Genomic DNA, 25,420 nt, shown 5'->3' on the forward strand with positions numbered 1-25,420 from the left:
TATAATCATCACCTTTTGGAACTGCGTTTTAAACACCAACCTGTTTTACCTTGTTTCGTTTTCTGTCCACATTAGTGCTTTTCAACTCGCATTTCGATTCAGCCCAGTCATCGACTTTGCCTTTGCCTTCCCTTCGTTCCTCTCAACAAACGTATCATATACACTAGCTCACTGGTCCACATGACTAATTCTGCATTTGCGACAGTCGACAGTTGCGTTCCGGTTACGTCTCAACATCAACACGACAAGCCCACTACGTCGACCAATATACAGGCAGAAGCGTTTTATCCTACACCTCCCCCTTCACCTGTTATCGAGGATCTAGCCACGTTACCTGACAAAGCGGATACGTACCTAGTGATTGATAAATCACCGACACCGGTAGTACCTCTCGTCTCGGTACCTATCCCACTTTTTCTCGATACACAGCATCATCTACCTCACGCATCTGGTCTGCGCCTGGCATCTCCATCTTCGCTCTTAGCTACGTTGGGCGGGAATCGAGTCCTCGCATTAGATCCCTCGTCTTCGGTCTGGGATCGTATGCCTTACTCAGCCTCGACTCCGCTCGTATCGACACCCAACGCGATGGAAGAAGATAGTGTGGAATCATTGGTCGGCGGGGAGAAACCGCAGCCGTCGATGAATGGCATACATTGGGCTATGAGGAAACAGAAGTGAGTGTGTTTTCTTTCGCTCTCATCCGAAAATGAGATCATGCCATCCTTTGGATTGATGGCGTCAGGAACATTTCAAGCTAGGGAGCAAGAAGATCAATGCGTTCACAACAAGAAAGAACCAAGCTGACGTCACTGGAATAGATCCACCGAACACATCTCTTCGATATTCGTATCACCGCCCACGCCGGAGAGAATAGTCTCTCCAACATCAGAACAAGCTCCCACATCATCGTTATCTGCTTTCATCACGCCCTCGTCTTTCCCAACAAAGACAGCAGAATCACGGTCGAGCGCGTCGCCTAGCGGTTCCAGGGAGGTCTCCCCGGCCGCAAGCCCGGCAATATCGACCAAAACCTTACCCGTAGTGACTTCACCCATCGCTGCGACGATCCCTCTTCAGACGCTACCAGAAGTTCGATCACCTCCAAAGAAGACGATAGCGATGACGACGGATTCACTCCAGCTCTCTGCGAAACGAGGTAGAAGACCGCGATTGTTCGGTTTTACTGAGATGGTCGATGGCGCAAATGCCAGTGCAAGCAGTTCAGCCGCTAGCTCAGCTGCTAATTCTCCTGATCGTACCCCACCTATCCCTTCCAAACGCTTCGACTATCACACTTCCACTGCATCAGAGACCGGCAATCCCGGTCCTTCAAATACCTCATCACCCACGAACTTCATGCCTAGACGACATCCTGTACGAGCACGATCAGAAGCTGCGTTAATGCATACCATACATCACATTCCACCGCGAAGAAGAGAGAACGGCCTCAAATTGAATTTCGATGGAATTGTTCCCCTGCCTCAACCGCAGGAAATTCAAAGCGCAACGATCCCGTCACCCTACACTTCACGGTTGATACGGAAGAAGTCTGGCGAAATCCTGAAATCCGCGTTGAAATACGGCGGTCCACTCTTACCTAATGGTACACCGATACATGATAGGGAAACGTTGTCGCAATCGCCGCGTTTCGAATCTAAATCTTGTCCCTCTACACCGAGCTGTCCGAAGTATGTACACTTCGATGCTCAGCTGGAGCGAGTCAAGCTTTTCCTGCATGATCAGAAACCTCAAGTAGTGTCTCGAGATGGATCTCCAACGGCGGATACGACTTCGGAAGGCGACGAATTCCCATTCCCATCTTCGACAGATGAAGAAAGAGAAGTAAAGAAAGTCTTGACTGTTTCTTTGCCTAATTTCCCTACTTCTCACCCTCCTGATTCTGAGCTTTACCTCGAGTCCCTCTTCTTGGAGGAAGACCGAAAAGCTCTCAAGGGGGTAGTCGTATGCGCAAATATCTCTTTCCAGAAATGGGTAGCAATTCGTTTTACCTTTGACTGGTGGCAGACCACTTCCGAGGTGACTGCGACGTACAAAGAATCCATCAAAGGCGGGAAATACGATAGGTTCACGTTTAGCATCAAACTGAACGATATCTTAGCGAAGATAGAAGAGAAGACTTTGTTCATGGCTATCAGGTACAATGCCGATGGACGGGAAATCTGGGACTCGAACGGTGGGCAGAATTACCAAGTCCTCTTCCAGAAGGTCGCTCGTCAAGTCGTCGGTCCAGGTATCAGAGCAGCTAGGAATAGTATCAGCTTGCAGCCTGGTATGGGTAAAGCCGTCGGAGGGCGAACATCACAGTGGTCTGTGTCTGGAGCCAGTAATGATGACAGATTAGCGGATCTGAGAGCCAAGTTGGACAGGTTGACAGCGGATGAACCTGATAGAATACCTGTATCGCCAAACTCGACAAGACATTTTAGTTTCGATTTCGGCAGAAAAGGTTCCGATCGATCATCACCTTCCGGCTCGCCAAAGAGAGGATTTGCATCTATCGATACGAAAACTTCAGACCTTCCTGCTGCTGGACCCGCCTTAGCTGCCCGATACGATTTTGGTGCGTCGCTGAAAACGACAGCGAGAAGAGGATCAAATTCCCCCTTAGGTCGTCCAGGGGAATTGCCAGATGTGAAGACGGGTCTCCTCAGCTATAGCAACGGAAGCTCGACAAGCAATACGGGCTCGACGAGAAGTAACGGTCATGCTGCTATGGAGTTTTATTCACCTAAATTCAATCAAGCCACATTGAGCACGAATGATTACTTTTTCTCTCCAACAAGCACGACGTCAGCAACTATGCCCATGTCAGCGCCAGTACCTGATCTGAAAGTTCAAGGGCCCTCGCCCCCTGCATTGGAGGAAAAGGATTCGACCCCCACGCCAACGCAAAGCCAGCCCAAGACTTTCGTTCCTACATACACTGTACCGCCGCCCAAACCGCCTTCACCGCAACGCCCTTCACATTCGTTCAAACGACAGTCGACGTATACGCCAAGGTTTACGATTGGTGATGATTCTGTGGAAGTCAGTCCCAATGTCTCGCCACCACAGCTGATCCCTTCATCATCGACTGAATCTAATGCGACCGACACACCGTCCGAGTCGCCTAGATCACCACCTGATCTGTCTTTGGCCAAATGGAGCCCGACAGCTAGATCAGCCGATTCGAGCGATGATGTCAACAGTTTGAGCAGCTATAGCAGTTTCATTGAACAGTAAGTATACCCTGTGCCATTTGTGCTGAGATCCTGAGTGACCGATGCTTACTCTATCTGGTTCATTCAGGTTCTGTTGGGGTGGAAACGGTAATGGTAATGGCAATCATGCCTTGACTCCTGAACGACGATCTCATTCCGCTTCATCCCTTGACAACTACTTTTCACCGATTGAGACCTCCGGCGTGGTCACTCCAAGAGCACTAGCGAACACTCCACAAGGTCGACCGATCGGATCTGGGAATGCTCAAGATACACCTTCTTCGACGACAAGTAGCTCGTACTATTCGACTTACTCGAGCACGCCAACAACGCGAGAAGATCTCGATAGTGTGGAAAAAGCATTGAACGTCCATGTATCGCCGAGTGGTAGAATTCACGTTGGCGGTCATATGTCTCCACCTGTGATGGCTTAATGGCACGGCTGTATCACTGCTTTGCCTTCCAAATCTACTTGAACATCGTACACTTATAATTTGCGCATTGCTTCCCATCTACACGTTCTGTTATCCTTTCAGCTTATAATCTTCAGTCCATTTTTTTTTCCGTCCGATGATGGAGTAATTGCATAATAGCTATCTGTAGTATACTATCTGTTTCATTTTCGCCTTGTTCGAGGTTGATCATCTGTTTGTAACTTTCTTATCATTGCTTTTGGCTTCCGGTCCTATCTTTGTTTCAAACTATCTCTGGATCTTTGCATATCATGTTATGCCATGTATGTCATCTCATGTACACATCTAGACTCCAAAAGTGAATTACAAGTTTGCAGTTTCTCGTACTCGAAATACCCGACTTGCGATCTGAAGTTAGTTTCGTGTAATGACGTCCCAACGGAATCTAAAAATTGCGTTGATTTGTAGTTAGTTGACTTGGCGATAAGCATGAATGATGGAAGTCATTGAAACCCAATAAGACTGTATCAAATCTTTCGGACTCGACTCACAGCTCATCTTGACTCTCTATATCCCACCGACGTCCATCAAAATCTCATCGTGGTCTGACCTGACTGACTCTTGACGGCTGAATTGACGTTGGTGTGCACTGTCGCTACTTTGTTACTGATCGTCCCTGAGATCAAAAACACACAGACCCTCCTTTGGGTCTAGACACCTGATACATCATGCACGGACCATCATCAGACCAAGTACAATAAGCATCAATGTCTACTCCGCTCTACCCAGATACAACGATTCACTCACAGCATCTGCAAACTGAACATCATTGACTTTGAATTTGAGCAGATTAGCTGCGGTCAACTCGATCTACCTCCTTCGCGTCTGAGCCCATTGGCGAAGCAGCGCAGCCCATTACGATACCCCCTTTGCCGTATAGGCTTACCGATCGCGCCGCCGTACGTATCTATACACCTCCTGGCCCCTGAGCCGGAAGCCCAAGCCGTGCTCTTGATGATGTCAGGCCTCGATAAAGGAGCAAAGGAGCAAATGCGGACTCTACCCATTTTCGAGGGGCTATTCGGCAAGCAGAGTGAGTGAACCCATATTGCTACTTGATTGGCTTCTGGCTTCTGAGCAATTCCACGTTCGCAGCAAACACACTCCTTCGGCCGTTCTCCAGATTCTCCATCTCATCCTTGTTCGGCTCATCCTCGCCCTCAGCCGCAATCCCCCCGAACAGCCTGATAGAGCCATTACTGGCTCAAGCTTCCAGTCTCCAGCCAAATGCAGTCCCGTTGACACATGAACTCATCAAGAACCTGGAAGGTCTTAAGGAATTCGCCACCCGTTTCAAGGACTTTGTGATATCTCAGGAAGTCGCTCAAAGTGAGACACAGGTCCAAGAAGGCATACACAAGCTATGTCAGGCATATCTGGCTGGGATTTATCTCATTTCGAGCTGTCTATGGGCTATCGACCCCTCCACAGACTTCGTCCAGAGTAAAGAGCAGACGGATTTCAAGGCGGCATTACCGCAATGTATACTTGGGTTCTTCATCGTGTACTCACTTGATTTGGACCCGCCGGACAACGGCCTGGATAAACATTTACTCGGATCGATATTCACTCCGACAGCGACACAGTACAATTACTTATCACCCCTTCTTGCTCACCCTCCACGCCTGATCGCCGATCTACAATCTCAGCCAACCCGACCCATCGCGCATTCCAAGCTGAAGCCACCCATGCATTCACCGGTGGTGGCATCGTTCCCTGAGTCAACGATAGAGCACGAGACTTCGTACATTGTTAGTCTCTTAAACGTATACTTGGAAGGCATCCAGAACATTCAGTCTCTGGCGGGACCTATCATGGCCAAGAACAAGATGATGCGTGAGGAAGATGCAAGACGACCGCGCAGGATCGAAATGGAAGTGCAAATCATGAGATGTGATCTGTTGCTTAGTATGACTACTAAACAAATCGATGAGGTCAAGCGACGGGCAATGAACAAGGTCCAGGAGGAGGATGCTGAGGACGAGATCGAAGAGGATGAAGGGAATCGCGATGCGTTCGAGACGAGACAGACTAATGCAGGAGTTTCGGTATTAGAAGATTCCGATGAGGTGGACATCAAGCCTAGACTGAGTGGGGAAAGCGATTTGCCATTCGATGAGTTTCTACTCTCAGCTCAGAGCGCTTCGAAATATGGGAAAAATCGACATGATGACAGCGGGATCAAGTGGGAGGATCAAGCGGAGAAGAGCTTAGTACAGTGTTTGGAATCGGCAAAGCAATTATTAGATAAAGGCAGGGGTGAAGTCTTATCTTCACAAGTGGAAGCCTTGGATTGGCTGGGTCAGTCGGGGGTGATCAGCTCTGAAGATGAAAAACGATCGACAAGGACTTCGCGATCTCCGACTCATGTCGATGATCCTGACGAGGCGTCTACAAGCGATGACGAGAGCGAAGATTCGTTTTCGAGTGAAACGGAGAGTGAACCTGAAGAGACCGAAGAACTATTACACCCTTGTCCTTTAAGGACGATTTTCCGATTACAAGATCGATACGAGGAACAGAGATTAGCAGTTTGGTTGCACCTCCCCTCGGCGAAGAGGGGCAAGATGGGCTGGTTCATGCGGGGAGAAGACGGTCGAGTCGGAGCCATTTGGGATGCCTTTGGACTGGCGGCGTTGATGCAATTTGACAGGTGAGTTCGAAATTGCGTTCTCGCCTGAATGTTGCCGTTGGAAGGAGACCGCTAAATTGTGATGATACAGTGAAACTCTCCTTAGATATGGCTTGGGAGCGGACAAGCTGGATAAATGGGTGGAGTTGGCCGCGGTGAAGAATGCTAAGAAGATCAAGAGAAGAGGAAAGAAGAATGTTTGATACGAGATTACGTGCGAGTCTGTCTACTGTAGTTGGTTATTGTATCTATACCATTGCTCTTGTGGGATTGACAGGTATGTACAGTACAGTATTGGTGCTCTACCCTGCTTGATATGTCACTTGTGTGATATGTCGACGTGAAGGTCGTGGGTCATCACCGCTGTCGCATGGGCACTGCGCTGACACTTCCTGATCACGGATGGTAAGAATAGGAATTCTGCATGTGCGAGCAATGCATGGGAATACAATGGGGACGGGAATGCGGATCATGCAGTATGTCAGAGCAAAAGCCAAATGTTACAAGATTATAAAAGGTTACATCCTAGTTTACAGCAACAGATTATACAAATATGATTGATCAATTTACATTTTATTGATTGTCCGTCGTGATAAATTACAGAACCCTTGAAATGTAGATCACAATAAACCCTCACTCTCACTGCTCTCTCCTTCGCTTACGCTCACTCTCATTGCTCGAGGACTGACTGTGTCACTGAAGGCTTTCAACCCATGACCTTCGCCACTATCCCAGTAGCCAGACGACTTGGGTTTGACGGTTCTACCTTGTTCTTGTACTTTTGCTTGTCCTTCTCCTCCTCGAACAAACTCAGATGTATAGTTCCTCCTCGGAGAGTTTCCCATAAAGGCAGAATCGTATTCCGTTATATTACTTGAATTCGATCGAACACTCTCGTTTCGTTGAACTGAATCAGAAGTAGAAGTGGGAGAGGTAATAATCGAGCCTGAACCGAACCCTAAACCGAATGGATCCAACTTGGGTGCAGGCTTACTGAGGGATCCGACCGTAGCTTTGACGCCGACACCAGAATTCGAGTTGGATTGGGTCGATATTCTGGAATTGACGCTTTCTGATTGATAGGCTGCGTACCCTTCTTGCGGTTCACCGATCACGCTAGAACCTTGGAAGAGTGTTTGGTCTTTGGGCGAAAAAGCATAAGATTTTCGATTGATGAACGTCGTATGACCTATTCCTTGACCTATCTTATATGCTCGCTGCTCGGTACTAACTCGAGTGCTGTTCATCGGTACATCGTATCTGTACCCAATCGGCGTCTGATCGACGAGATCATCGTTATGTTGGGAATGGGAATAATACGAATCGTCGGAAGTGCTTCTCTTGGGTCTTGGCGCTAAAGCGGTGGTATAGCTCTTCCTCTGAATTGGCGAGATAGGGTTGGATGTCTTGGTAGTCGGGATAGAAGGTTGGCGACTCTGGTTGGCTATTGCGTTTACACTGGGTCTTCTGCTCCCATTACCGAGTAGACTCGGCTGTCTACTGATCTGCTTACCCAAAAGACTGGGCTGTCGGCTGATCTGACTTCCAACTAGACTGTGCTGACGACTTTGAATAGCGGATATCGAGGGTGGTCCATCGGCAAAGCTTCCTTGTCTACTCTGCGGAACTGACCCTGAACCCGCTACCGACCCAGATACGCTAAACTTCCTCAGGGCTTCTTCACGGCTCTCCATCTGAAGGATCTTGTTCTTCACGGATGGCAAGATGGAATGACACGATGATGTCGGCGAAGAAGGTGTGGATAGATGCCCATGCCCTGACATGGATAACTCTTCCATCGGGATACGCAGGCTGTCTTGTCGATCTTCCTGAATGGGAAGTCGCTGAGATTGAACATTGTATACCTGTTGGCTTGACTCGAGGTAATCAGACGATCTCCATTCCGGATTGCTGATCATTTGCTTCTGCCCATACGGATCTTCCATCAAGAAAGGCTGGTATATTCCCCCGGGTGCGTGCGGCAGCCTCTTGACGGGCATGGACGCGAGATTCGGAGATATTGACGGATACTGTATCATGGGCTGGGGCAGAGCGTTCATGCTAATCGGCGAATCTAGCTGATGGCCTTCCGAAGATGCCGAGTCCGACGCCACGGAAGGTGCTAAGCCCGGTATACCACCTTCGTCTCCACTCTCCAGATCCGGTGAGCGAGTCGGACTTTGTGTTCGATCAGATCGTCCTCCATTCTCGTGCTCGTTCTCGCCCGATCCCGATCCCGATGAGTCGGAAGGTACGACGAGATTTCTCAGTCGACTATTCAGAGAAGGTGCCCTGCTCATTTCGCTGACCTTGGGTACAGAAAGGCTCTTGGGGCTAAGACCTGGAGATAGGGGACCTTTCACTGGGCTGTGCGCCATGGAGAGCGGACCTGAACTTTGCGATTTGACTTTGAGCGGTGAACCCGGAGTAGCGAATGTGAATGAGCTCTTCTTGTGGATGACCCTCGCACTGCCAGGTTTGGGTGAAGCGGTGCTTTCCCTTCTCAAGGTGGAAGAAGGCGATTGATGTCCCGTTGTACCCATATTTGAGGATTCTCTTCGCAATGTCATACTGCTTGCTGAGGGTACCATTGCAGGGGCTTTGCCATTCATTCTCGGATTTGAAGGAGATCCCGTCCTGCCATTGTCTAATTGCGAGTTCCGTCTTGCGTCAGCCAACAGCGAGTGACTGATACTTGTGGATCTGGGCGTTCCAGTCGGCGAGGCCGTTCCCTCGTTGATGCCCTTTTCTGCTGGCCTCAATTCTGGTTCATCATCACATAAATCGGGCTCATGAGTTTCCTTTCCAACTGTGGGACTCATTGGCAGTAACTTTGAAGGAACCTTGATCGACACGTTTCTCTTGACAGCTTCGAGAACTTGACCGACTTCTGATTCTTGCTCGCTAATACCACTGACGGCGCTGTCAGCCGCAATGCTGCCATACATTGTACGAGTCGCTGCGATGTGCGCCTCTCGTCCAGCGTCATGTGCCGAAGAAAGGAATGGCAATCGCCCTAACGAGGTCGACGTTGTCATTTGCGTCCGAATTGGTGATTTCGGTGTCACTGGCGAAATCAGCTGTTCTTGTTCCTGGTCATCCTCATTGACTTCCGTTTCCGGTTCGTACTCGTTGTCTTCACCGTAATCATACGAATTCGAGACTATCGGAATGTGGTCCGGATCGTGGCCTTGCTGAGACATCACTTCTTTCAGCTCTTGTCTTTCTTCCGGCACCATATCAGCCAGGATTGTCTCGTCCCCTACGTCCAGGTCCAAAGTGTTCGAGTCTTCCGCATCTCGATCGTCGTGATCCAGATTCTCTAATTTTCCTTGCAATTTTTCGATTGGAGAACGGGCAGCTTGGGTCGCTTCGGCCAGTTCAGGTTCTCGATCCGATCGCGCAGGACCGCTTTCGACATCCTCATCTTCAGCATCCTCATCAATGTTAACGACCCTAAGTGTTCGGGGTTGAGTCTCCTCTACCGGAGATTCTAAATCCAACTCGACCGGAAGATGGTCAGAGGCCCTCTCAGGAGAGCCTTCTTCTGGAGTACTTCCGACCATCTCGTAAACCTCCTCGCTAGGGGTATGACAGGGTCTATATTCACCTTGCAGAGGCGTATCAGGTTGTCGTCCCGGACTAAGTGGTTCCTCGTGCTGCAAGTATTGTTGTTTTTCTATGTCCAACTCGAGGTTTATCATTGCCAGAGATTTCTGTCTGCCCAGCGCACGCCTTGCCGCCACCTTGATTTTATCCTCTTCGCTCGTCTCGTTCTCTTCGGTTTCATTGGCCGAGAAAATGGATTGCGAATCAGTCTGGACGGTTGCTGAGCCGTATGAAATCGCTCGTGCCCCTTTTGGACGTAACATGGGATTTGATTTCGTTCGAATATGACTTAAAGTGTTATGATCCCTTTGTGATATGCTATAACTCGATCCCAGACTCAGTGGTCTAGAAGAACTCGATTTACCCGTTCGATTCTGCATACCCATACCGATCAAAGCGGGAGGCAAGTGACCCATGGCTTCCGCTTCGGCTTTCAGCCTGCCGGCCTGTAAAAGAGCATCGATGTGTAGAGTGGTGGAACTAGCACGAGCGGCACCAACAACGCTGTCGAGACTGAAGTCGGAGTCGCTCCGGATAGCCCCTGGACGCGAGTGAACAGGGCCCGGCTGCTGGTATACGCCTCCTGATTCTTTGATGGTCACTTGTAGCTTTTGGTCTCGATCGTGCCCTATAGATTGTTTGTTCGAGACGGGCGGGTTCAGTAGCCCTGGACCATCTCGTGGCATCGGAGGTGGATCGATGGACAGGAAATTGATTAACTGGACAGGCACGTCGACGTAGATGCTGCCGTTGACAGTGACTCGTAGCGTATATTGGACCTCAATAAGCCTAGTACGCCTGATGGATAACATGCCAGGCTATAGCTGTATGTATCAGTGACACTCCGCAGCTGGTCTTCCCTTGCGAACTCACAGGAATCTGCAGACTCAAGTCCCAGTGTCCACTCTCGCCAGAGTCCACACCGGTCCACCAACCTTTGCCGGTCACTCGCCCAGCCCCGTGACTGATAAAATCGGCTTCTATCATTTCTTCGCTGATTTTACGCCTTTGAGTGGTTGTCTGACAAGCATCGAGATCAGGTGTCGAGGGATTATTGTCCGTTCCCATACAGTTGGAAAGGGATTTCCGTTTCCCGATAATTCTCGAAGGTAGATTCGCTGTGTCCAAGAGCGGCTGGGGATTGAACACTTGTATCGTTTGCAGCAATGCCAGGTTGAGTGTTTTTATCTGTCATACGAACACAGTTAGACACATGATCGATTGAGTGGACCAAAGAGACTGCTGCGACTCACCTTTCGATTACTGTCGTTCCTAATGGCAACTTCACACCACAACCTCTGACCACTGACCCAAACTCGCCTTCCTAGACTGACGCGAAGTTCGACTCTCCCTTTCTCGCCCGTCAAATTCCACCCCAAGCCGCGCTCCGTGTACCCTTCAACAGGCTCTGAGCTGGGAGCCAGGACTACACTAGGGTTCAAATATGGCAGAACCACAATCGATCGATAGAAGTGGGCGATCGAACGCTTTCCCGTAGAAGGAATGTGTATCTTGACTGATCCAACAACGACATAACGGACACAAGGTCCTTTACCATTTTGGGACGTATAAGTGCCCTTCGCGCCGCCGCCAAGGGGTAACCGCATTCGGAAAGGAATATTATGTGTACCCTCTGCCGCCAATCGGTATCCATCAGAATCGGGACCCGAGGCGAAAAGCGATGACGACAAATTATGCTGGATGGATGGGTCGAATACGGGCAGGGGATGAGGTTGATGATAGAAGATATGCCGGGTAGTGCCGGAAAGCTCTGAAGAATGTGGAAATTCTGTCAGCAGAGTAATTGATGTACCCGCCAGATGGCAAGAGCTTACCTTCGAACCCGACTACTCTGACCTTACCAGCCCCGACTCTTAGGCCCTCTCCGCGTTTGCCCCCAGAGATCCTGACTTCCATCCTTCCTCTGACTTCACCACCTTCGACCACACACTCCCTTTCTAGGACAACGTCAACTTCCACTCTAGCTTTGCCCTTCTTGCTAGCTTCAAGCCTGACCTTATTGTCCTTCTGCCATGCGCCGTCATCTTGAACTTCTTCGGTCGGTGGAGGGGGTAACAGCTTATTCGAGGATAATCTTCTAGATTTCGGCCCGCCGAGGAGTACATTCAACTCTGCTGAAGAACGTTGTTTCGAAGATTGAGGATGCAGCAGGGTACCTTGCCTTGCCAACAATTGAGCCCCATCTGACAGACTCCGGCCTCTTCGTCCCAGCATTGTAGGCTTGCGGCCTAGGGCATTATCGTGATCGTGCGACATAGAGCTCTCGCTCCAAGGTCTAGCTCTCAGTTCATCTTGATTGCTTCCCACGGACGGTGGACTCTGAGCTGAAGCCAATATGCCTGTACCCGATCCGCAAATCAACTCTCCAGGCCTAAATGTCCCGTCGCCTGTAGGTGAGAAAGCTAACATCATTCCCCCGTTCTCCGCTGAGAGCAGAACAGCGTTTTTGGAGTGTATGCCGGCGGAGATCTCAGATGACCTCTTGATGGGCTCAGGTCTGCTCGTGGGCTGTGATGGTCCAGGGACATTGGATTCCAATTCGGGCACACCGTAGAGGTATTGAGGCTGAGATCTTGATCTTGCCATTCGGTGATTCTGAGCCAGAGGGAATTGCTGAGGTCTAGGTTGATATTGCTGGTAAGCATAGGAATTGCTATTGGTGGGATCTGAGTAGGTGGTCGCTGAGCCAGGAGGATGATTATTTGATGGTGAATAAGGGAATTGTCTCGTCTGAAATGTCGAGTATGAGTGATCTGACGAAGATGCCTGATTGGCTTCCGCAGATAGTCTGGAAGGAGAAGCTTGCATGGCTCCAGAAGCTACGGCTGAATGTGAAGGAGGTGAGTTGATTGTGCGGCCAACAGAAGGTCGTCTAGGATGAGGTATCGGTAGAGGCATGGGCGATACTTCGACCTGAGTCGATGAGGGCTCTATGAAAGCCGTGTGACCGACGTCCTGGTCATGATCCGCCTCATCCCCAACATCGTCTTCCCCAGACAAGGGAAGATACTTTCCCGATCCACCTTCCAGTGTTCCGACGTTGGAGCTCTTGGAGAACTTGCGCCGCAGATCTTCTGAGATTGTCTTGCTGGCGGTGGTGAGATGTGAGGCCATCGAAGCGCTTCGTGACGGCGTGGGCAGGGGTCGTAATGATTGTTTGGGCGTTTCTTCCTCGATCTCAGCCGCCGCTTCAGTCCCAGCTTCCGAGTAACGATCATCCCCTTCATCGGCATATTCCGGATCTATTCCTAAACTTGGTATCTGACTATGATCGGTGTCACTTCTAGTAGAGGGCCCACCGATTTTCGGGGACTGAGTATTGGAGGCTCGAGGGCCCATTGGTCTAGAAGCTTGAGCAGGTATCGCAGAGAACGTAGCATAGCCTTTTCCGCTGGTGCTGCCATTCCTGGTGTGGGTGGCTCGAAGCTGGAACGCAGGCTGCCATAATGGCTGTCCAGCTCTTGTAGGCGATGGTTGAGGTCGGCCATATTGCCCTGCTGGAGGTAGTCGAGTTGGTGAGGGTTGTGATGACTGAGGGACTATACCTGTAAATCTAGGGACAGGCGATTCAGCGGGAGGAGGGGACATTGTTGAGAAGGAGATTCCGAGGCCTTGGGAAGAAGGGTTAGGCGAAATGGTGTGAGGCATTGTGACGGGTCCAGGCGACTGAATTCTTGATAGTCTGAATCTACTTCTCCGTTGTAGTCAGCCAACGGATGGATGGACCCCTAGCGGGCAGCTACCGGGTCAGGTCTCGGTTGTCGGTCCTAGAAAACAGTCTTGATGTCGAACTATACAAACATACAGATTGAGAGAGTGAGAATGAGAAAAACTTGATGACTGTAAATACCGATCACAAAGCAGCCTTGACTTTCGTCGAAATATGGTAAGTAGACAGTTCGCACTACCAATCCCAATCACTTGTTGTTCACAAAATTACGCAGTGAAATTAGTCGGTATGCAACGGATTCATGGCAGAGTCATCACTTTGGTCCGGTGAACATGTTATTCTGTGAACCGAAGAATGTAGATAGCCCTGATTTCATCATTTCAGACTGAGCAAAGTACCTTACCGATGAACCTGATGAGATGGGATGGATGATCAAGGTTCAGATAGAATCATTGGTAGTACGATATGATGTGTTTCATGAGTAGGGATTGTGAAATCAAGATGGCTGACCAAACAAAATATCCTTCGTTGACGAACGACAAGAAAACAATGACGGAGATCGCCGCAATCAGGTGGGTGATCATCACGTGACTTGGTGGAGGTTTCGTTTGTACGAGCTGGATTTTTGGCAACAAGGTGTAGTGGTATAGCGATGCTGTTGAGATATCAGTCCAAAAGGGTGCAGCAAACTCGCAAGGACCTGCAACGAAACCGGTCATCATCGTGGAAGGCATAGGATGGTGGGACTGAAAAGGAAGAGAGACCTCACGGGTCAGGCGGAAGCGACTGCCCCAGTGATTACGAGGCCGAAGGCTGGTACGAAAGCTTTCGCTTCTGGGAAATCCGTGAAAGATGCTTTAGCAACAGCTTCACCTCAAGGTATGTCACCTAGGCCCTACACATGGGACAGTGTTTGACTGAACAAACTACTATCAGCCTTCGTGTCATTCAGGCAACAGATTGCCACCACTCACTCGGCTTTACCACTGGCCATCAACAACCCAACAGTTGTGATCATTCAGCACTACCTTGACACCTCTCCCACTTGCGAGGAGATATTCAGGGCATGGCAGATTGGAGATCAGGTATGCTCCCCTTTTTCCCAGCTACATCATCAATCGTTCCTGACAGTGACACCCCGAACAGACAAAAACCGAGATCCAAGCACAGGCCGCGGTCGAGTTGTTATCTGAGATCATCAACATCCTGACCCCCATACCATTCTTCCGCTCATCAGTGATAGGGTTGGTGAACAAGCTAGTCTCAAACACGGAGCCCTATAATGAATACGTGAGTCTGAGTGTCTCCTGGAAGGTAATTGCGAGGCTAACTCTCGACCTCGGTAACATATAGCTCAATAGGCTGTGTCAATCTGGAAGACGAGATGATGCATATCACGGCTTCCTACTTGCGGCCGCTGCAGTCGCCGTTGATCCCCCTACTGCGACATCCATCGGTTCATCGACATCCGGTAGACTCGGTCTAAAAGTATGGTCCGTGCTTGTAGAAGGTGGAAGTGTAAGGGGAATTGGCAAGCAAATGGGGATGAGAAGAAGGAATAAAGAGGGTATGGTAGGGTATGGCGAAGGCGATCCACTGGACAAACCTGGTAAGCTGTCCTCATTCAGGATCGCGGAGAGAATCTGGACGAACAATTCACTGACACACCAAATCAGACATCCGCCATCTGATATTGCGAACTATCCTACCCTTGCTGTCAACTTCCGCTTTCCAGGCGCATGCTCGATCAATCCTCCCTTCCTTGTATTCCGGTCTGACTGCAGATCCACCCATGACAATCTACCGAATCCTCACATCTATCTGGAACGCTATATCAGGGCCATCGGTTGGTCTCAACCGAAGAACATCGCTTGTTATGTTCCATGAAAAGTCATTAGAGCACCTATGGCAGCTACTATCGCGTCAAGATGTGGAAAACACTACTGGGAAGACGGTATCCGATATAGCGGAAGCGTTTTTGGAGGGTATCACCACAGTTCCCGGTCAAGGAATATGCTTTGCAGATGAGGGATGGTATTTGCGCCGAAAGTCAGACGAAAATTCGGCACCGAGTCACGGAGATGGCGATGCGATAAACGAAGGCGGTATAAACACCGGCAGGAACGATGACTGGAAGCAGGGGTTACACAACAGGATCCTGGGAAATGTGGTTCGGAGAGTCGGCAACAAGGCAGTCGATGACGATGGTCGAGTTGGCAGCTGGATGACTAAAATATTTGAGGCTTGCCCTGAGCTTGTTGCTGGGTAGGTCGTTCTGACACTTACATATCGGTCTCTGCATGCGCTCATATCTGGGGTATCAGATACTGGGCGCATTCTGCTCTGGCTGTCGAGCCTCGATTGAATGCACGATGGGTCGCCACAATGGCTTACATCGGACGAATCGTATCCTTGCCCCCTCCGCCTCTCGCTACTTTCCGGCAAGCCACGCCCGCTAGCTCAGACGCATCGCTCGCCTTGTTCCGGTCCAGTCCCCCTTCAACCTCAATAGTCATCGAGTCAGTCCTTCCCTCGCCCTTCACCAAGAGTCATATCATGAAGGGCCTGCAACACACCGATGGTCTGGTTCAGCATGTCACAGCCATCACTCTGGCTCGGTGTCTACAGAAATTATCGATAGTACAAGATTTATTTCTAGCAATCGAAAAGGAGATAGAAGCTGGACCAACCACTTCGCAGGAGAATCCTTGGATCCGCGCCCGCCGGGAACTAGAAATGGAAGCCAGGAAGCGCATCCCAGAACTCAGCATCATCGTTGCTTTTGCTCAGAAAGCAGCCATGATGGCCCCTTCCGAACCTGAAACCGAAGCCGAGCTGGCTCTTGCTTCGAAGTCAGCGATGTTGACGGAGAGCGCTCTGCGTATATTCAGTCTTTGTAACAAGACTATCCCGTCCCTGGCTTCCGAGATGAAATTCGACGTGGGAAGACTGCTCGTGTCCGCTTCCAGCGCTAGCGCAGAAAGACGAGCGAGGAGAGAGGCTAGGGAAGGCAGTGTCATCAGTGATTCTGGTTCCGTAGCGAGTGTGGGAACGATGGGGACGGCTGGCATGGGTGGTGGCTTCGGTCAGGCTAGAGGTGATGTCGAAGGTTTCGAGGCCCTGAGTCAGTTGCACGTGCTGCGATTATTGGGTGAAGTAAAGGATTGGAATTGGATGAATAAGGCTGGTGAGCCCGACCGATTCTCGTCTTCGACAAGGCTGAAGCTGACTTGTCATTTTTTACAGCCGGATCGCAATATACATACCTCTATCACATTCTACTGCTTAATCTGTCAACTCGACAAGCGGTCACTCAAGCTAAAACAGTCGTCCTGCTGGAACACTTACTCGTACCGACCTTGCTGTTCGAGCACGATCCATCTGAACTCACAATATGGCTCGAAGCACTCCCGAGAGCCTCGGACAACTACTCTGGACCGATGCTACTTGCTCAACAAATTCACCTTCTGTCATTCCTTGACGATTGTTTCAGGCGTGCCATCAAATTGCCGTATCGATATCTAGAAGATTCATTTGCCATTGTACCCGATTATTTCGAGTATTCGAGACCTACGGAGATGATCAGTCCAGTCCTCATGGCTATCTTGGAGCAGCTCGGCGCAAAGATCATGGGGCAATTGATCAGCACTGAAGCAGCTGGGGTGGTTTTAGTGTATATGCGTCGAATCATTCTGGGATTGGCCGGCAAGTCGAAAGATTTCCAATTCTTAAGCGCCATCATCGCGAGATTCGAGGAGATGCTTGACAAAGCCAAGGGAGCTGGACAAGCTAGAATAGGCCTTTTGGATGTCATTCAGGATATGAAGGATGATTTAGCGCTTATTCAAGGCAAGAGATCTAGCAAGAAAGCTAAAGGTTCGTGAGCTATCAATATTGAAAGGCTGGAAGCTAATACATCGCACAGCCATCGATCCGGAAGGTCATCGTTTGCGAGAAGAGGATGACTGGACAGCGAGATCGTTCGAGCAAAGCTGTTTATCCTTGTCTTCTGCAGATTGGGCAGAGCCTAAAACTCTTGACATGTTTGCAACATCATTCATCAAAATCGCCAGCGAGGACTCTGTTGTACGCTGGACCAAGTTCCTGTTACACTGTATTTCACCCAAGAAAGGTGTTCTAGCCACGTCAGAGGCAAAGCGCACTGCTCTCTCCCTTCTCAATATCAGTCTTGGCCGGCTGTTCGATAGGCATAGGTCGAATGCCGTAAAAATAGCTATCTTCGAGAACAGCTTTGTCAAAGACCTATATCTGACGGCAAAAGGGGATGAATATCGAGCAGGTGAGCTGTCGTCGACCTTGGTTCGCGGGATGCAGAAGCTGACCGTCCCTGCTAGAGCTGAACGCTCTGACACGGCACCTGCAAGCAACTGTCTCAGGTGACGTGGGCATCGGCGAGTCTCTGGTCCTCGATCTTGTTGACACCCTGAAATCGGAGAAAAAGGCGCCAAGCATTGAGCATGTGAGTCTCCACGGGAACGATTTGCCATACCAACGCTGATAACCCTTCAACAGATCTTATCACTCTTGGATCCTTGGACCCGTTCCATGCCGCCTGCGACTGCTGTCAGAGCACTGAAGATCCTCGTGAAGCGTGTCGACAGCATAGCCGATACCCTTAGTCCAACCTGTTTCAAGACCATTGCGTCTATCGTGACCGCTACCAAGGATCCCGTGTATGCGATCGGCCACCTCAAAGACCTGATACGGCTCAAATGCATTGCGCCGGTGCTAGAATTGACGAAATCGGCTCTGATGGATCGCCATAGACGGCAGGATTTAGCTGGTCTGTCAATGAAGAAGAGCATCATTCGCGACCTTTTTGCGTCCAAGGAGGATCCGGCATTTACCTTGATCGGCGTTCTTGCTGGGACCTCGAAAGATTCCGCTGCTGCTGTCCAATCAGTGCTATTGAAAGACGAAGACATTATGAGGGATCAACGAGTCATCCAAATCATTGAGGTCTTATTAGATCTACCATCGGAAGTCAAGCTGGATGTCCTACCGTTGGCTATGTCGGTCTTATCTTCCGCATCCTCGAAGACCCTCCAAGAGAGCGCTATACGAATAATCGGTAGGCTATTCAAGCAGGACGCTGAGCGTGTATCTCAAATCGTCAACTCGCTCCAGTCGACCGATTATAGCTGCTCGGTCGCGAGGCTGCTGGAGGAGCTCATCGTGCAACGTGGGGAAGGCAGCCAGTCAGTGGTCAAGCATCTGATCGGACTCGGCTTGCGATCCGTGGTGAGGGTCTGTTCCAAAATCGGGGATCTCACCTCTGAGGATATAGCAATACTGACGAGTCTCGGTAAGTTTTACCCTTTCCTACACACCGGAGAGCATTTGGGGGACTGATGTCAAATACTCAGAAGCATCAATTAACATCTCCGACGCCTCTTCGATCGACGCTCAGCTTGCGGAACCAGTCATCACTGCTGTCATACAAGATCGGCTAGGCACTGAGGAATCTGTCAAGCTTGCTTCTGCTCTTGCTCAACGGGTTGAGATGAAGGTCAGTGTCTTTTGCATTGACACTCCTTGAGAAATCGCTAATCTTGAGGATCATCAGGCATCCTTTATACGGCAACAGCTTCAAGCGCTGCTCGCTAGTCCTGCCTACAACCGATGTATCGATTCTGCTTGTCCAACCTCTACCCGCCTAGGCTATATCACACTTCTCCATACCCTTTTCGCAGCTTCAACCTATGTCTCCTGTCAACCCAACTTTATCGAACCTCTGGTCCTCCTATACCGCGGCACTCTATCGAAGAGTGATCGACTGGTCCTGAACATGTTCCAGCTATTCGAGGGATACAGAAAATTATCAGTCTCTAGCGTATTGAAGTTCTGGTCAGCCAGCGGTATAGTGGGTTCGGGCAATCGTGCATTCGATGCCCTGACTTCGTTGGATCCCCAGAAGGTTTTCGCCACTTGCCAAGCTTATCCGCTAAGAAGGACACTTCGCGGAACTGGCCAGTCCGATAAGAAGTCCGGAGATGATGAATCGCTGTATGATCCCGTCTTCGTCATGAGTCTCCTGACGTATACAATGAGCGAAGGCAATTTGACAGGTCTTGATTGGGTGGAGATCCTTAGAAGCAATGTACTAGGGTTGACAGTCTGTGGATTGGCTTCAAGAGATAAAGAGGTCAGAGCAGTGGCTGGTTATGCGCTTGCTAAAGCTTATAGCCTGATCCTGGTAAGTTCGCTTTTAGACTCTTAATTCAGTAATGATACAGCTTATACGGTTATCGTTGCAGAAAAAACCATTCTACGAGAGAAATCAGCTTCTTTACACAATCCGTTTGCTTCGACACGCTATCGAAAGCCCCAGCACGCGATTGCCTGTACTGTCCACCTTGTTCTTCGCACATGCCCTTCGATCACTAGCAAATCCCTCTCACTTCCTTTACCCCCTCACGTCGCGCTTCTTGCTGCAAAGACCCGTCTTTGACCCCACCGATACGCCGATGCTATACAGCATGTTGTACGCTTCTGCGGACGGTTGGAAAAGAGAAAGGGGATGGATGATAAGGTTCTTGAAGGAGGGAGTGAGAAGTGAAGCTGTGAGTGTCACTTGTGACGATTATCGCCTTTTCTGACAGGAAGCTGATATCTTCGCAATCAGGACTGGCGGATCGTTAGAAGGAGGAACGTCTGGTCTCTTTTGGCTACACTATTCAGCTCTTCACTGGATCCTGCTTTCCGTCGATCTGTTTTGCAGGTATGTCTACTTAAGTACCGGTTCTTAATGCTCTAGAGTCGTCCTGACGAGTTTTTTTTACTTCAGGCGATGGAAGGCATGGTCTCGATTCCAGCCGCATCTCGCTCGCTTGTGCTCCGAGATGGCTTCATCGTATGGCTATCCAGTCAATGGACCAACATATCCTTACGGCAGAGAAAAACAAGTGTGAAAGGCATTAAAGCGCAGACTTGGGAGAAAGATGAGAAAGCAATCATATTGAATCTCGTGGAGAGAGTTTGTATCAACATGGTACCTGCGGAGATTGAGCGAGTTAAGGAGGGCACAGCAATTGGTAATTGGGTCAACCACGTTGCTATATTCTTTAGAAGGGTTCTCGAATTCGGTGAGTCCTCTCGGAGACTTTATTCACGAGTCAAGGCAGGCGATAAGCTGACATGGTGAACAGATGTTGATTCAGAGCGACTCGAAACCCTTTCTCGGATCCTGTACCGAATTTCCTTCATTCCGCAAAATACCACACTGTCCACACTGTTGGTATTATTGACCGAACAGATTCAGAAGTCGCAAAAACCATCAGCGCAAACTATATTGTATCTCTTCGAAGCAGGCTTAAACGTCGCCTTGGAGGACGCCAAGATTCGACCGGAGCTCCGAAGTGCTGTCGACGAGATTGGCTGGAGAGCCGAAAGAGGTAATGCAGGCGCTCAAGTGGCCGAGTGGGTAAAGAAGGAGAGAAGATTGGTAGAGTGGGGCGTGTGATGAAGTGATCACATGCATCCTCGACGGAGATTGGCTCGTCTGACTCATAGCCTTGTCAGCACATGTGCGGACAGTATAGGCTTCGCCGCTCGTTGGTTCCATCTGCAACCTGGATCGCCCGACTGAAGCCTATATGAATTGCAATGCCTCAGGATCCAGTTGTACCACACACAGCTTGCATAACATCTTGTGTGCCACATCATGCTGCACATCAGTGAATGTATCCGAAAACCTTGTATGATCAGCTCGACACGAAAGCTGTCTGTCGTCGACATCTTGATCGCTGGTCACTGAGGTTTTCGCTCGGCCGTTAGGTTGGCATGCCAGATTCTAAGCCCACCATGTACCTTTTCTTTCACACTTACATTGTACCCGTCGAGCGTCTTGTACCTGGCTTGAAAATTTGTCGCTCCAGCTCGAGATAGAGGATCTACGAAAGATCTGAGGGTGTGCAGATTGTGGTCAAATCGCGCTTCGTCTTCGCTTGTCGTCCTTCTAGAATCGATACGTCGCTCGCCTGGTCCCAATTGAACTCTTGCTTCTCTGCAAGTCTGGAAAGGTGATTCTGGATCTGGAACGAGATTGACGAAATACCGATCTGGATCTTTCTCATGTTCCAAAACACATGTGCCCGACAACACACGAGGACTTGTCGAAGTCGATTTGTCGTCATCGCTGATCATCTTCACGTCAATATGATTTAGTATATCATCGAGGTATGGTTCATTCGCAATCGGTGATTCCATCTTAGCGTAATCCGACTGGTATACACCGTACATAGTCTCATTCTCGTAAGCCGATATGATCCGACTATACTGACTTTGGTCAAATGCATTGGTACCATCGAGCGGCTCAGGGGGTTCCTCCGACCCCTCAGTCTTGGTGATAATGAAGCCAAGAGTCGTGTCTTGCGATGGCGATGGAGCCTGTGCGTCGGTATACCTATTGCGACGTATTTATTCTGATCGCGGAGCGAGAAACCAATATCGAATGTATTTGAATCTTTCTCCATATGAGGCTGCAACCTCGAGATGATCTGGCACGCTACCAAAAGTGGTTCTGTGAGTTCTGCTTTTGACCAGTCCGCGTTCTGCTCGAAGCATCTGATATTCTCTTCGTGTATCTCGACAGCCTGATCCGGCAGTTCTTTTCGAGTCCAGGTGTCGGTGTTGGTGGCGATCAGACCAATGGCGCATTTGGTTGCTGTCCCCTCTGAGGGCAAGGGACGACCATTCAGATACCGGAAAGACCCTGCTTGGGTAGCTTGAAATCGTATTGTTTCTAACTCAGCGAATGTATCTTGGCTGCTAGCCCCGGCCCATACTTCCTGCATGGTGCGTTGCGGCTTGTGGGCGCCGGCACAACTATCAGAGCTTCTGTCGCTTGATGTCCCCCATGAACGGAGGAGGAAAGACATGATCGTCCCCTTCACAGACATATGTACCAGTACCGGAAGATACAGCCCAGTGTCGGCAAGGAAGGGATGTTTAGTCTCGACCTCACAAGCAAAAGCAAGGGCAAGAACCTCAGAACAATCACGTTTCGATGGCAAGGTGCTGCATGTGTGCGTTGTATTTAGCTTCGGCTCAAGATGTCTCATTGGGCGTGAAATCCTTTCATCTCGGCGAAGGCTCTTTTCGTCATACGTCATTGTATGTAGATATGTGATGATGGATATCAAGCGTCCTTTCTGAACGTTTTGCTTACGACAAGTCATCAGGCTACAATAACACTACGCCTATAATACGTGTTCGTCTAGTATTTCGCCACCTCAGGTTTCTTCGGCAAATATTGTCAGCATTCATGATGCTATAAACACTTTCATTTTCTACCACCCTATCAAGCGCCTTGGAGGTCCAGATGAATGCAAACATCACTCAGAGGACAAATCCGATAAATCTGATGAAGCTGCTCGGGCTCCATCTTCTAATCTCACCTCTGAATGCTTCCCACTGGACTTTCGAGACTTGGTTCCGGCTTTTCGCTTGGTAGGCGTAGGTGCTGGTGCTTTTCCATTGGGCTTGGATCGCGCTCGGGCTGTCGATAGGGCGTCTTGCGTTGAGGCGGACTTGCGGGCCTATCAGTAGGATAAAGGGTATAGGAGGAAATAGGAGATTCGGAGTCGATGAGTAAGGGAGCCACAGGTAAGGAGAAGGTGTGAACTGTAAATTCAGCTAAGTCTTCACCTATCCAAACAATAGGAACGTGAGAGACGATCGCTTACTTTCCGTATCGGCTTGACGTCTCGTTCCTCCTTCACTTCTTGCTTGACCTTTTTACTTGCCGAATCTCGCTGTCTGGCTGTGGTAGCTTTGACAGGGGTCGTAACTTCCTCTTCCTCGCTCAGTCCGCTCGATCCATCATCCTGAAGAGATGCACAGTCAGTCTCGACTTACGGGTTAAATCAGGAAAGGGATGCAGACTCACCGAATCACCGCCTTTCGGTCGTTTCTTACTTTGACTCCCTTTTCCACCTTTACTGATCTTCGGCTTAATCTCTACACCATCAGGCATCTTTTGTAATTCCTCCACCAAGGCTGTCGTCCGCCCGCTGACTTCAACATAAACGATTGTAGCAGGTTTGCTGTTGGGCTACATCACAACCAGCGAGCAGAAATGTGCTTGAGCGAAGAATCTCAAGGTGATGCAGACAAGCAGACTCACCAACGCTAAGAAATCTTTTCCTTTCGGCTTGATATCTTCCCCGCCTTCCTCATCGCTTCGCTGAAGTTCAGCATCCTCAGCTTTCTTTTTCCCCTTGGCTTGTTTCTTGCCTTTCCCCCATCTCCAGCGGAATAGCCAGTCTTCTGGGAATTTCCGATGATCAGCATTCACCTCGACTGCTCGTAATGGTACCGCTCGTAAATGGTGATGCAGATCTTTGATGTTCTGCGCCGACAGGTGGTTGACTGGACATGAGGGGTGGATACGAGCTTGATATAGGACTCTGCAATCAGGGCATGTCAGCAAACCTTCCACCGGTCAAAGCGAGTTCTATGAACAAGCGCTTACTCATCCGCAACCCACTACACCATTAATTATAATGATCAGTAAGTAGAAACCTTTGTGAGGTTATGTCGAAATATCAGAGGCTTCGACTTACATTGCCCACGCCAGCACTGAAGGCTTGATCCATAATCATACCCTTGACAGTTCCCTTCTTCTTCGCTATCAGCCCTTCGAATTCCTCGAAAGTAGGGTGATTTAGCACCGGGTCGAAGCCCAACGCTGAAACAGGCGGATGCTCTGTCACTGGGGAAGGAAGAAGTCTTAAACGACCGAGTCGACGTCCTGTATACCGAATGCCGAGAAGAAAGCAATTGTATCAGTTCGAATGAGGCTATGTAGGGGTCTGACTCACCGTCGAGGAACGCTAATTCGACTGGCTCATCACCCACTGACCCTGACTGTGGTTCTAGCTCAAGCACACTAAGCCATTCTGTCAGCCTGAGCGATCACGGATACGAAGCTAAGGAACAAAGAACTGACAATTTGTAGAACTGCAAAGTACGGTTAGTAATATTTCAGCTCCAGGATAATCCGTCAAGATATCAGATTCGCTTACCTTAGGTGGCCATACTTTCGGATTCTCCCTTGGCCTTCTCCTGTACCAAGTCGGTTCTTGACCTTTCAATTGTATCATACCAGTCATGCCGAAATGCATTACCGGAAGTCGCCCTTTACCAGACAGGGTCATCCAGAATCTGCTCAAGGGAATCAGTAATTTGTACAGTGTAGTCTTCTGAAAACTGACGTCTTGCCCTTTCTCTCGCATCCTGTAATCGTTCGTCCGCTTATCTCTTTAGCCTGTAAGAAGTCAGTTTCACCATCTGAACGATCAGCGGGATGTGATGCGTACAAATGTCTCATGATCGTCTCCACCGGTATATACGATCTTATCTTCGGTGCTCTTCACCTTCTTGATCTTGTATCCTTTGCATGTCTCGTGTATGAGCTTACGAGCTCTTTCGACCTCTGACGTTGACGTCAGCTTAGGTCAGTGACCTGACTCGGCACTTGACACACACCTGGTAGTTCGGGCATATCGTCAAGGCCACCTTTGCCTACTTATACTTATTGCTATCATGAAGGAAAGAGACCTAAATCAAAGTCGAAACACCCGATCTAATCAACCTAATGTTCCTTGATCGGCGCGTACGAACTCAGGCTTCCAGGCACGTCATCATTACGCTCAGACCCGAATATGCCACGTGCAATCATGTTCTGTACGGGAAAACAGTCTCCCATCACAGCTGACAAGGTATGTCTTCTCCATTTCATCTCATCTTTGGTGACTGTAAGAAAGTT

General features: G+C 49.5%; 6 protein-coding genes across 6 annotated transcripts; 3 read left to right on the plus strand and 3 right to left on the minus strand.

The window, feature by feature from the left end:
* Nucleotides 1-180: 180 nt before the first annotated feature.
* I303_100864 (uncharacterized protein) lies at nucleotides 181-3,658 on the plus strand (the record flags this gene model as incomplete). The annotated part of the gene is made up of 3 exons (XM_018404233.1): nucleotides 181-677; nucleotides 822-3,242; nucleotides 3,313-3,658. The coding sequence occupies 3 exons, from the start codon at nucleotides 181-183 to the stop codon at nucleotides 3,656-3,658; spliced, it is 3,264 nt and encodes a 1,087-aa protein (XP_018266887.1).
* A 996-nt stretch (nucleotides 3,659-4,654) lies between these two features.
* On the plus strand, nucleotides 4,655-6,532 carry I303_100865 (uncharacterized protein; the record flags this gene model as incomplete). The annotated part of the gene is made up of 3 exons (XM_018404234.1): nucleotides 4,655-4,730; nucleotides 4,793-6,350; nucleotides 6,421-6,532. 3 exons carry the CDS (start codon nucleotides 4,655-4,657, stop codon nucleotides 6,530-6,532), a joined length of 1,746 nt encoding a protein of 581 aa, XP_018266888.1.
* Nucleotides 6,533-6,949: 417 nt separating this feature from the next.
* On the minus strand, nucleotides 6,950-13,607 carry I303_100866 (uncharacterized protein; the record flags this gene model as incomplete). Its single annotated transcript, XM_018404235.1, has 4 exons — nucleotides 6,950-10,756; nucleotides 10,812-11,126; nucleotides 11,192-11,709; nucleotides 11,774-13,607. The coding sequence occupies 4 exons, from the start codon at nucleotides 13,605-13,607 to the stop codon at nucleotides 6,950-6,952; spliced, it is 6,474 nt and encodes a 2,157-aa protein (XP_018266889.1).
* A 759-nt stretch (nucleotides 13,608-14,366) lies between these two features.
* On the plus strand, nucleotides 14,367-21,112 carry I303_100867 (uncharacterized protein; the record flags this gene model as incomplete). The annotated part of the gene is made up of 17 exons (XM_065968215.1): nucleotides 14,367-14,508; nucleotides 14,566-14,714; nucleotides 14,776-14,919; nucleotides 14,983-15,238; nucleotides 15,306-15,894; nucleotides 15,954-16,651; nucleotides 16,739-16,816; nucleotides 16,876-17,505; nucleotides 17,555-17,929; nucleotides 17,985-18,109; nucleotides 18,163-18,955; nucleotides 19,017-19,159; nucleotides 19,217-19,846; nucleotides 19,908-20,213; nucleotides 20,276-20,371; nucleotides 20,438-20,735; nucleotides 20,799-21,112. The coding sequence occupies 17 exons, from the start codon at nucleotides 14,367-14,369 to the stop codon at nucleotides 21,110-21,112; spliced, it is 5,766 nt and encodes a 1,921-aa protein (XP_065824287.1).
* Nucleotides 21,113-21,399: 287 nt separating this feature from the next.
* Nucleotides 21,400-22,445, minus strand: I303_100868 (uncharacterized protein; the record flags this gene model as incomplete). The annotated part of the gene is made up of 2 exons (XM_018404237.1): nucleotides 21,400-21,873; nucleotides 21,933-22,445. 2 exons carry the CDS (start codon nucleotides 22,443-22,445, stop codon nucleotides 21,400-21,402), a joined length of 987 nt encoding a protein of 328 aa, XP_018266891.1.
* Nucleotides 22,446-22,985: 540 nt separating this feature from the next.
* I303_100869 (formamidopyrimidine-DNA glycosylase) lies at nucleotides 22,986-25,156 on the minus strand (the record flags this gene model as incomplete). Its single annotated transcript, XM_018404238.1, has 12 exons — nucleotides 22,986-23,189; nucleotides 23,337-23,477; nucleotides 23,540-23,704; nucleotides 23,777-24,059; nucleotides 24,125-24,138; nucleotides 24,216-24,403; nucleotides 24,474-24,541; nucleotides 24,602-24,612; nucleotides 24,678-24,816; nucleotides 24,867-24,919; nucleotides 24,972-25,087; nucleotides 25,141-25,156. 12 exons carry the CDS (start codon nucleotides 25,154-25,156, stop codon nucleotides 22,986-22,988), a joined length of 1,398 nt encoding a protein of 465 aa, XP_018266892.1.
* Between the last annotated feature and the right edge of the window lie 264 nt (nucleotides 25,157-25,420).

Source organism: Kwoniella dejecticola, chromosome 1 (assembly GCF_000512565.2).
Source record: "Kwoniella dejecticola CBS 10117 chromosome 1, complete sequence".
Lineage (NCBI taxonomy): Eukaryota > Fungi > Basidiomycota > Tremellomycetes > Tremellales > Cryptococcaceae > Kwoniella > Kwoniella dejecticola.